Below are 12159 nucleotides of genomic sequence, written 5' to 3'. Positions count from 1 at the left end.
TCTTTGGGAGCCAGCACTTCTCATAATATGGACTTTCCTTTCTTGATCCTTGTTTTAAACATCCTGTCTCCCGCTGCATCATACTAAGCAAATCTGAGTGAGTGCAACAAGGAATAAAATGTCATGAATACCTAGCAAATGGGAAAAATCTGATAGAAAGGATTCCCTGATTATCATTATCTTTCTAAAGCTGAAAGTTTCATCCAGTGTTAAAGGTAGAAGAAAGAAGCAGTTCACAAGTGAAAGATGTATGTATTATTTCCATAGTCTTGTCTTCTGGGTCTGCTTTTTTTGCGTATACAGAGAATAATGAGAAATGCTTTTTCTCAGGACTTGCACTTTTGTTATTTTCTTTATTACATCCCAACAGCATGATGTGCTGTGCCAAGATCTCAACCGAAGCCTTGGCCCAGTCTCCAAAGTTAAGCAAGTAAATGGATGCGAGTCAAGCTAGGGCTTTTCAGAGAGCTCAAAAGTGAATTAAGTTGTCCTGTAGATACTGACACAGCCCATGTTGCCCTGTGTTCAGCAGTTATTGAAATGAAATACAGTGCAGTGCTACAGACTAGGGCCCTGGTCCCACATATCACTTTTTGTCTGTTTCTTTTTTTCTTCAAGCCTATGACCTCAAAAGGGTGGGAGTTTTTGGAGTACAATACTTTTCCAGCTTTCCTTTTTCTCGCCTGTAACACCTGTTTAGCTCGCTGGACTTAATCAAGCACTGAAAATGTCCTTGCATAAATGTTATGTCTGTGATAAGATTTTCCCAGGTAATGAAATAAAAAAGTTATTTTTACCATTTCCACTGATAAAAAGAACAAGCCACGTCCCTGCAGGTCAAACACACATCCAAACCAGCTTTGAGTGCGCATCCAACCAGCTATGAAGTTGCACATAAGCAAGTATTAATTTTCCCTCAGCATATGACGAATAATGATTGGCAAATATTTTCTTCTTCCTATTTCAGGTGGGTGAGAAAAAGTGGCAGGAAGCATGCAGATATAGTTGAGCATTTTGTAAAAATTTCATCTGGTTTAAATAACTAAATGTTTTTCTGTCATCTTGAAGTTATCTTATGAAGCTATTCATAAATTCTCCCACTATGGGATTTGAAATGATACTTCCTGCCACCCAGTAAAACTGTATGTTTTGAATCCACAGAACAGGCGGAAAGGGCATTTGTTCCTCCTTCTTGGGATACCTTTGCCTTGTTCCATGGAAAGACTGGGAGAACTGCAAAGGCAACAAGGCAAGTGCTATAAGGTTACCAGAAAAATGCTCTGTCAAATGACATGTAGCTGATAAGAAGAATACACTATCAAAAAGGCGGTTTTATTTTTCACAAAGTAATAATTTGATCTTTGTTGCACAACATCGAAGTGTAGCATTTCTCACTGATGCTATTTTATTTTACTTTGTATCATAACAGAAGTTCCAAACCAAAAACGATCTACTGCAGTTTTGTATGGAATGCTCCTGGGTCTTTTGAAGTTTCTTCTGTGCTTGGAATGCAAATGCTGCTAATCCCACCAACCTGTCCTCCACTGCAGGATAAAGCCTGGCTTTTGAGGAGAGGTAGGATTTGTTTATGGCTCCTGTATTGTTCAGCATCTTCAAAGAGCTTGAAGGGTACCAGTCTTCAAACGGCTCATGACAAAAGTAACACAGAACAGGGGCAGTTTTGTACAGTCCCAGCATATGACAATGCACTCTTTAATCCCTGCTGTAGCCAAAGTATTTTTACTTTTAGTATTGCCTGCAAAAGGTGAAGGGACCATCTTCCCTGAAAATGAGCGGCTGTTGTTTGTTTGTGATCAGTAAGCTGGGAAGTAACAGGCAGGAGTGTTGTGTCTTGTCCTCAGGATCTCTTCAACATCTAGGACTGTTGCACACAGAGTACATGTCAGGAAGTTACAGTTCATATGGGAAATGTATATATTTCTGTTACTGGAGATAAAACAGTATTTCAGGGAGCTAAGGGAGAGCCAAAGGGGCACTGAAATCAAATACTTAATGGTGCTGGCATGCTTGGGGGCATTGTGCAATTTGATCATCTTGGAAGAGCACTTCTTTGCAACCTGTAGCATCAAGTCTGAGATTTTAGCTTGTTCTTATCAAAAGCCATTATCCCAAAATAGGCATCTCAGTACACCTCATGCAACCTACAAACTTAATATTCAGGAGGAAACTGCTTGGTTCATTCTCTTAAGATGGGAAAAACACATTTCCTAATGTTGTTTAGCGTAGCTTGTTTGGTCTGTGCTGAAGGTATCCCTGGAAAAGCTGCATTGTTACATTTCCTTCTGGACTTGATGCCATAGCTAGGCACTTGTAATGCTGCCTCTCTCAGAAGGAAATGCCATAGGAGGGGAACAGATGCAAGACAGTACAGTTTTGCTTTTATTTCCTTGAATGATCCCCACAGTGATGCCAAGAGGAAACAATAACAGTCTAGAAAGCCACGTGTGTCATGGTTTTGTATTTGTATTGTTTTGTATTTTTTTCCTCCTTAGATTGTCGCTGTTTTATCCCATTCCCCTTTTCCCCCTCCTTTCCAGGCCACGGGGGTGGGCCCACGGGGTGGCTTCCCCTGTCACGGGCATAGGTAAATCTAAGTAACCCGTGACAACGTGGTATTTGGATTGGATTTTCAACAAGTCTATTAGGCAAAATTATTAATATTTTAACAAAGTAATGAAATGTTCCATTTGCCTGGTTGCTTCTATTCAAGCATCTCTGTGTTGCATTCCTTTGCATTTTAGTCTAGTCATATCACTTGACTTTTTAAGCTTCTTGGTAATTTGTTTACTCTATGGTATTTCATCTTAATGTGGAAGAGAAAACAGAAAATTGCTAGGGGTGTTGTTCAAGTAATCTGTGATTTATACTAAGTCCTTTCTTGAATATTGCTCTGTATGTAACTACTGTTGCAGCAGAAATGAAGAAAAAAAATTCTTGCCAGTAATTAATTTCATAGTTATATATAGTTTAACTGCATTCATAGTGCCCTTCCTCTAGGATATCATTCAGTCTCTGCACTCTGTTCTATAATCACTTTAGATCTGTCAACTTATGGCAAGAGGCAACACCTGGAAAGGAGATTTAGAGAACAAACTGCAGCAGAAATAGCATTGGCAGTTCAGTATACATCAATCACCCTTCCAAGTCAGTGCTAAAACATTACTGCAGTATTAAGGGAAACAGTGCTGTTAGAGTGGCTGAGAATATAGTCTTTTCCAGAATCTTTATGCCAAGTGAAAGGTTGAAGATGCATAAGGTATTCTCAAAGCCTGCTTCCTGTTGAAGGAAAATTGCCTTGGCACAGGATCTCTCTGACAGCTGCATACTGCTCTCTGGAGAGCCCCTTCCAGGCTCCAGCACACCAGCTGAGGATGGAGCCAAGGATGATGGCTGAAAGAACATGCTAGCAGCACAGTATTAGAATTTCCTTAGTGCAGATGTTTGGAGTGGCATGACAATCCACCAGCACGAGCTGACATGTGGCCCAGGCTGTGCAACTCTTTGAGTTATATTGCAGTTGTGAAACAGATGTAATCAGGTGGATGTGAGAACATTTTGACATTTAAAACTTAAGCTACTGCTTTTTTTTCTTTTTCTCTTCCAACTCTTTGAGTCCATGGGCTCTGTGCTGTGCATTCGTGGCCACTTTGTATACAAGAAAGCTAGGCAGAGACCTGCAAGATGATGAGCAGAAATTATCAACGTGCAAGGCTGTAATGCTGTTCACATGGCCAGCTTTAGAGTCACACTTCTTAAAAGAAGCTGTGTATGGGAATCAGCACAAGTACTTCTGTGCTCGCTCTGTACTGCAAAGCTGGTTGCTGTTAATTTAAGGTTCTATGAGTTCTCTCAGTAGGACTCTAATTTTCAGCGACTATATCTTGTTTCTATTTGTCACGTACTATGCCTAACCTCTCTCACATTGCAATTCTTGTGCTGTCTGGCATCAAGTATTGAATTTTACTTCCGCACCAGTGCATCGTGACCCTGAAAATTGCCATCAATTAGATTAGAACAGGCTACTTTAGTCTTCTGATCTTTGTAACACTATCGCAGCATTTCCAGAAAGAACTGTAAAAATGGATTTAAAAAGATGTTGGTAGCATGTAAGCTTGGTGCAATCTCCATCATAAATCCAGCCACATCTGTTATTGATGCACGGGGACCAACCTGAAAAATGTCCGCTTCTTTTATGCAGGTGTGGGGAGCTGTTCCCTCACTGCAGCAGTGCAAATGTAATCAAAATTACTTAGCTGTTGAGAGGACACAAAATAGACATCTCATGTGCCTCTCCCTGGAAATGAAGTTACTATCTGTTACAGAAACAGAATATAAGATGAAACATCAAAACCAAACTTTTTTACATACTAAAAAGGGGAATTTAAAATATATATATATATATTTGCATTATTTCTGTAGAGATAGAAAACATAATGACATCCTTGCTTAGTCGATCTGTTTGTGACACCCTGTCTTCAACTACAGTTTTTATTAAGCTGACTTGAACAGGCTGTAAGTGAAGTACATTCACAAGTCTGACTAAGGCAAATAGCTTTGCAGCATGAACAGAAATCTTCTCAAACAATGCAAATAGATGCAACAGTTTGTTTTTTGTTTTTTTTTTCTAGTTGCATTTAAGTGTTTATACAAGCTCAGTTCTGCCCAGTGACTATTGGTGAGTGTTCCTTTTCCTTCAAATATTCCTGCTGGGTTCCTCTGGGATATTTAATGAAGGGGAAAGCCCCCTCTATGCAAATTTATACTGCTGGGGGCAAATTTCAGTTTCCCCAACTGCACATGCACAATGATTTAAATACATTTCTGAAGTGCATGTGCTCGATTCATATGCTAAGAATCACATTTGTCAGGGTTTTTGGCAGCCGTGTTCTCTGAATGCAGAAGAACAGCTGTCCAAGATCCTTCTGAAGGATTCCTGGACTCCAAGGCATTTGGACTCCAATTCTTCTGTGTGCCCTAAGACTTCCATATTGGCTACCCAGCTGATCCAGACAGCTGCAGAAATATTGCTAAGATCCATTAGGAGACAGTGGGAGCACAGCTAGCTTTAGTAGTTTTGCTCTGTGTTCCTTTTCAATATCCAGCACATAACGGACATGTTTTGCCAAAATATCAATTCTTATCTATGAAAATTTGACTTCTCAGGAGCAAATTTGTTACCAGCGAGTCCAGGTTTGGGTCATCAATGAGAAAATAACTCCCTATTTCTCATGGGATGGTGTTTTGGCACATGGCAGAGTAAAAGAAAACAGGAGAAGGTGAAGAAAGATACCATTGTGGAAGAACAGACCATTCCAAGAAAAAGAAATCTGCACAATAGCTCACAAACAAGTATGTATTTTGATGTTACTGCAGGAGTTAAGCTACAACACTCTGAAGTTAGTGTAAGGCTCCCATTTCTATTTAATCAGAGATTTCCAAAAGGAAGAGCAACACTTTGTTTAATACATCCTCTCACCAGCAAAGCGTTAGTCATTACAGGGTTTTGCTCAGTGTGACTTAGAAAGCACTATGTGATGTGGTTGCTTCTCTCTGGCTGCAATGAGGCGGGTAATATAGGCTGAGGTACAGAGGTAGGAGGATTCATAGAATCACTAGTGCAGTAAATTGTAAATTAGGCTTAGATTAAATTGTGCTGAAATAACTCGATTGCTTTCCAGAAAAGATTATAGAGCTACTAGCTGAAGATTCATAAAATAGGTGAGCTAATTACATGCTCACTTAACTCTTTGCTAAGCATGATACATCAAAATAAATTTCATATGCTTGTTACAAGTACAGTGTAGCTCTACAGTTTACATTACAGATGTAATTATATTGCAAACAATTTGTTATTGTACCTTTTAAATCCTAAATTGTCTGGATTATAACAACTGCGAGGACAGAAAGCTGAATCAAAGACTGCAAATAAGGCATATTAACTAATTGGGCAAATCTAGGAAGTATGTGAGGAGGTAACAGAAGGTCTATGCAGAAACAGAAGCAGTTAGTATCATGCTTCCATTAGCAGCTTCATATGCTGTTCGAAACAAAGCAAATATCACCTTAGCAATGCAGTCCCCAAAACTGCACCACATACACAACATTGTTTGCTCTTGAAAGTGAAGAGCATGCTTTTTGCAGGAACTCTAAGTCCATTGATTGTTAATTTCCAGGTTGCTGATACAAAGTTTAGAAGCTTTTATATTTGATCCAAGTCCTTACGTTGATGCATTCTTTTCATTTGTTCAGAGTGTTCGCAATACAGACTACATTCATCTGAAGTGTTTGAATTGCATTAAGTAAGCATCATCATCTCACAGTTTGTGGGAAATAGCGATATTACGAGCAGAAATGCATTAAGTTCTATGGTAACTCTGACAAAACCAACTTTAAGGAAGCTTAACTTTTCCACTCAACATTTTTTCCAGCCATGTGAAATAGCACACTGAAATACTTGTAAAGTCTTTCCAGAGAGAGAACCTTTGGATTTCTGCATTAACATGACCTTCCACTGCATGCTGTGTCTGTCTCATTGACAGATGCATCAGACCATGCTCCACATTTTGTTTGAAACCAACACAGAAATTAATGGAAGAGCTGGTAGCCTTTACATTTTCAAGAGGCTGAATCTTTGAGATGTCTCTGGATCACCATGTGTGTATCCATACAGTGTGTAAACAAAGTCTCATTTTGCAAAGCTCTGTGAATACAGCTGTTTCTCATTTTAATCTTGCAGATGCTATCCTGCTTACAGGGCAGCTTAGTTAAAGAGCCGTGTTTATTCACAAGGCCAAGATGTACAATATTCAGTTTTGATTGTAAAGTGAAAAACTTCATCATCATTCACAGGCAAAATCTTCATGGAAAAAAATAACAACTAACAACTGTGTTTTACTCAAAGCAGAAAACTGTAGGTTTAGAAGGAATGTTGAAGATCCTAGTTTCTGAGAAGCAAACATAGTTGACTCTAAAAGCCCAAAAATATGCTTATTCATCTTATTATTATGGAAAGTCCTGGTGACTCACTGCACTGGCGAGGGAAGCTGGTTTAGTTTAGTTATAGCTGTTTGTAATTGACTTTGCTGTTAAGATGGCAACTAAACACAAACAAGATGGAAGATTCCCTGTATGTGGAGATTCCTTCTGCCTCTTGGTGTTCAGCTGCTCTTTGGGCTAGGGTGCAGGGTTAGGGTGTAGGGAGTGTTCTGCAGGACATAATGAATGTGAAGGAGAGTGTCTGGTGGTCAGCAGAGCAAAACAGACCTGATTTAAGAGCTCAGAAAATAGAAGAAATGTCTGGCATCAGATAGTGCAAAGAGTTCCTGTGTCCAACCGCAGCCAAAAGAAGGCTCAGGAGGACTGAGGCAAAGGAAGCAGAGATGTAGATGTTAGCATGTTTTGTATGGATTTGTCTGTTTGAAGACACACACAGATATTCTCCTAGTAGCTAATCAAAGACAAAATTTGTGAATCTATTTTGTGTTTGCAGTCTCCCGGTGTGTGCTTCTATAAATAGCAGCGAATGAGGTGTGAGAGTAGATTTGCTGAAGTCTCTGAGGAATTGGAACTAGACTGGGTAATGCAAACCTAGGGCGGGGAGGATGCAATTTCAGTGATGTCTGCAACTGGGGAACCTATTCCTCTCAGTGTTTTTGTGCTCCAGGAAGAGCAAGAGCTGAAATATTGTATGAAGAAAGCACTTGGCTGCTGCTCCAGCTTCTATACACAGCAGTCACATGTGAAGCTCTGCTAAGGTTGTGAAAGAGAACAGCATTTGTCCTCGGAGATAAGTAAATGAATTATTCTTGGTAAAGAACTCACTGCAGCTCTGTTTTATCTGTTTTTACCAAACCTGACTTCCTCTGAAACCTGAGAGCTATCAGTGAAAGTTAATGATCTCTAAATTAAGTGTCAGTGCCCTCCCCGAGGAATACAAGCCAGCTGAGAAGGAATTGAAACCCTCATGCTAGCAGTGTTTTCATACCACTCGGTCCAAGTTTCTGTTCTTGTCGGTGAATTTTTTGGGCTCATGACTCAAGTGCAAATTCCTTTTTTTTTCTTTTTCTTTTCTTTTTTTTTTTTTTTTTATTTCCTATGAATACCTTAATAAATATAATTTGGCATTTGAAGGGATAATGGAAGTTCTAGCTAGGACTTCTTACCTTTATTTTATTTTTTCTTTCCAGTTCAGTAAGCAATATACATTGCTTATCCAATGCTCTCTCAGATTATATAGTATGTATACAATTGGAAAACAATCCTCAGGGAAAGCAGAGGACCAAGAGTGGTGAATGAAGCAACAGGTCTTCCAGAAACAATAATGAGGAAGCGCTGAGCTACAAGGATGCACAGGGGTACTGGTGGTCTACAAACAAGTCATGCAGATTTTTAATGAGGAGGCAATTATACTTTTTGAGAGTATTTTCCAAACACTAAAGATGGCTTGATCCTAAATTTTCCAGGCGAAACAGATGAATCAGCTTGCTAACATCACTGACCAGGTCAGCAGCAAGCTGAGGAGCATGCCTTTTGAGGTTTCGGTTATTATTACCCTGCTTAAAACATACATCTCCTTCTATCTGAATATTTGTGCTCATGTGAGAGGAGGCAAAGGAAAGTTATGTAAAAAGATGTATTGGAAAAGTACCGATCAGTTCAGATAAGAGTGCAAGCAATCACTGTATCCAGATTTTGCCTTTTTTTTTTTTTTTTTTTTTTTTTTTTAAGATGTCCTCTTCATTGTCTTGAAGTTAAAGTGATGTTGGAGTGGAAAAGAGGAGCTCTCTGATATGTTTACAAATCATTAGTCACTGCATCTGGGAGGTAAGTTGCCTTTGGCTTTCAGCAGCTGGCCCCAGTGTAAGCAGATAAAGGCAAATATTTTCTTAATGCCAGGTCTCCACAAACATACAGCCCTTTCTACCACAGCTCTTACAGTTCTCTCCACTCTGCGATCTCTTCAAAAGATGCTGTGCTTCAGAAGAGCCAAGTTAATTATATTAAAAGTTCCAATCATTTATTTTTCAGTAAGATTCTCAGACATATGAATCACCAGGAATAACCGTCGTTCAGGAAAAATTTCTGGGAGTTGGACATAACTGCTAGCACTTGGTCAGAGTCAATTATAGGGGACCCGGAGGCACAGAAAAAGGGGGAAACAATGCTTTGCAGTGCCCTCTGAACACACAGGGAAACCTCAGAGGCATCTCATCTGTGTTTGGTGTTATAAATGAAAAAGTAAAAAAAACAGGGTAGGAATTTGTGACCCTGTTTCAGTAATCCCTTTGTGCTAAAACAAAGCACTTGCGTGCACTTTTACTAATCACTGCCTGAACAACATAAGCATGTGCTTAAGAGGTTTGCTGAGAATTGAGAAAGATTGGTTGCTGCATTTTTCCCTCTCTGCTGAATGTTCACTGTTATATTTTCCAAAGGGCATCTGATAGGCCCTCAGATGGCTGGTGTCTTAGAGATGCTTTCCTAAAACATGGTGGTCAGTGCATATAGATGAGTTCATATTTCTTTTTCAAATCAGTTACAACTGAAGACCAAAAAGACAGGGATCCAGAGTGATTTTCTCAGACTTTTACAGTGGTACAAAGCATTCATGTGAGTCGTATAAACTCTGTGCCTCTATTAAAAAGTTCAAGCAACAAAGAGTAGTTTTAATACTGAGCAGAAGCAATAAAAATGAGGACGCAGGCTATGTACTCCAGCAAAATATGTTTCTGCACAGTACAGAGCATTCACGGGATTCAGGGTAACAGTACATGGAATCAATTTGTGCCTGGCAAGGAAAATAAAAGTATAACATTTCTTATGCGAAGTTTTTTCCATATTCGCTCCAACAGTGTGTGTCATTAGTTACATCTGTGACAAAAACATCACTTAAAGAAGGCTAGGAAACAGAAACCTTGGCTAGCTTACACTATTACTTCATCTCTAGGGTTTGCCCCAGTGCACTTTTCCAGTAATTCGATATTTGGATAGGCTTTGTATTGTCTTATATAAAAGAAGTTACTATCATAATTGTCTCCCCAAAATCTGTGAAGGATCTATTACTCTTTAGTCACTAGGGTTGCATCCACTACTTTGAAAATAATATAGAGGTTAGCCAACGTGTTGTACATCAGCTTAATTAGCAACATCTCTTGATTTAGGCCATTATCTGGAGTCCATATCTGTCTTTGCAGACTGAAGGTTCTGTGTTCACTGTTCTCACCGTGGTTTTATGGCAAAGTATGAACTGATTCCAGAATGGTTCAATTCTTTCATTTGTAATTGTTTATGAAAACTATGACTGTAATGAGGTTATAAAAATGTAAATGTCTGCAATGTAAGGTTTTAAAAACAGAAACAATTCAATTGCACGTGAACATGACACAGTTGATTTTTCCTTAAAAAATATCCTAGAACATGTTTCAGTGTTTTCTCATCAAGACTGGGTAGCAGCCAGTATCATGCCTTACTCAAATACATCATATACCTATGAGCTATTTGCTGTTAAATGTAATTCAGTGAAGAGGGACAAGGTAACCAAGCATTTTATGCAGAAAAACTTAATCTCATATTAGATGCTGGCCTCCCATCTGAGAATCCTTAGCAAGAACTTTGAGAAGTATAGGATTTAATACATTGAATATTACCTGTGCTTTGTTTTGTGTAACTCCCTATCCTCATGTACAGAACAACTGTGAGGCACTGAGAAAAGAGGAAATACAAAAACAGGGGAATAAAAAAACCACAAAAACAGGCAGTCATGATTAAAACACTAAGGAAGAAAAGCAGCTGGTCTAAAGCAACAGAATGAATGAAGCATAGCATGGCTACAGAGATCCATATATACATACATATATTTGGAAGTATACGAGGGGAGTGTACCTCAGACTGTATCTTTTCTTCACCTTAAATTACAGTTATGCATCCTGTAATGTATAACAAAGGAGAAAATGCCGACCGAAGCATGCAGGGCCCTTGAGCTGGTGGAAAGTTGGGCTCTTGCAGCAGTTGTAGATCAAGTTCAGCTGGGGAAAATTTCCTGATCTCCAAATTGTGGAGCTGGATATTGGCACAGTGAGAAGGTCATTTGAGCTTATTTTAAGCAAAGTAGTTTGTCTGTCTTTTTTTTTTCACCCTTTCCTTGTTCTTGTTTATATTCTACAGTGACAGATGGCGTTTTTCCTGGGAATTCCTACTGCAGGAAATCATTTGTTGTCGTGCAGATTTCCTCACTTTCAAAAGAAACTTTGCAGGTCAAGACACTCCTTTTCAGCTGACAGTGATGCTTACAGTAGTAAGATATATAACAAGAAATCCATAACATTATAATGCTAGAAGGGCTGCTCCAATAAATCCAACTACTCTGAAACTTCCTTGAGTAGAGGACAAGAATGGCAGATAATGGTTTTATAGTCCATGTTGAAAAAATATGTGTTCACTCTGATTGAGAGTGAAATTAGACATTTTGATATAATAGGACTGTGTTACTTCCTTCCAAAAACAAAAGATAAACAATGCTTTTTAATCTGTGTTTTATAATAAGATGAAGTATATAATCATGGCACAGTAACAGTGAAGAAGCAAACAAACAAATGAAAATTGGTAGAATACAAAGATAATTAAATTCATACTGTTGTAGCAGAATTGAATTACTAAACCTGTCCTGGTGCAAAGTATGGAGTTATTCAAAACTACATTATCCTATATTAGAATTGATCTATCAGATTTATCAGCACAAATGCTCATATACTGAGACAGAACTAAAATTATTCTACTAAGCATCTGACCATTGAGACTCTATGATCATTTAAATGCAAAATTTATCATATTAAAAAATGTTGCAGTTCTTTGAAAACTGTTTTTAACAGTGAATATAGCCAGCTCTCCAGAAATGATCCCCTTGCTGAGAATTTGTTTCCCACAGCTTGAATTATGGATCTAAGAAGTAATAAGCCACATCTTCTATAATAATTCAGCAACAGAGTATAGTTTCCAGGAATTCAGTACGCTAATCTCCACATTTTCAGAAGGAAATTAAATTTCCAGTTTAAAAAAAAAATAAAAAAATCAGAATACCTGTATTTCTCAACTTGGAATTTGTGAAAACTGTTTATATTCCCAATTTCAAAGGAAAAATGG

The 12159-nt window shown here is 38.6% G+C and overlaps 1 protein-coding gene across 9 annotated transcripts in view; it reads left to right on the top strand.

The window, feature by feature from the left end:
• The window catches only part of LOC146760138 (uncharacterized), a 91377-nt gene that overhangs the window by 22131 nt on the left and 57087 nt on the right, over nucleotides 1–12159 (top strand). For 4 of the 9 annotated variants that reach the window (XR_014948107.1, XR_014948105.1, XR_014948106.1 and 1 more), the window contains exons 5-7: nucleotides 1162–1249; nucleotides 1430–1575; nucleotides 8749–8844. Coding sequence is in view for 2 of the 9 variants with exons in the window: in XM_085552799.1 (XP_085408925.1) it covers nucleotides 1162–1249; nucleotides 1430–1575; nucleotides 5185–5228 (278 nt within the window). In the remaining 7 variants the exon portion in view is untranslated. Of the gene's footprint in view, nucleotides 1–1161; nucleotides 1250–1429; nucleotides 1576–4649; nucleotides 4697–5184; nucleotides 5371–8748; nucleotides 8845–11184; nucleotides 11274–12159 lie in introns of those variants that run through there. The other 5 variants (XR_014948111.1, XR_014948110.1, XR_014948108.1 and 2 more) reach the window with 4 other exon arrangements.

The sequence above is a fragment of the Coturnix japonica genome, chromosome 7, assembly GCF_054131305.1.
Source record: "Coturnix japonica strain WE chromosome 7, WE-NBRP24, whole genome shotgun sequence".
Lineage (NCBI taxonomy): Eukaryota > Metazoa > Chordata > Aves > Galliformes > Phasianidae > Coturnix > Coturnix japonica.
Note: the sequence above shows the minus strand (reverse complement) of the source record. Positions and strands in the feature narration are given on the sequence as shown.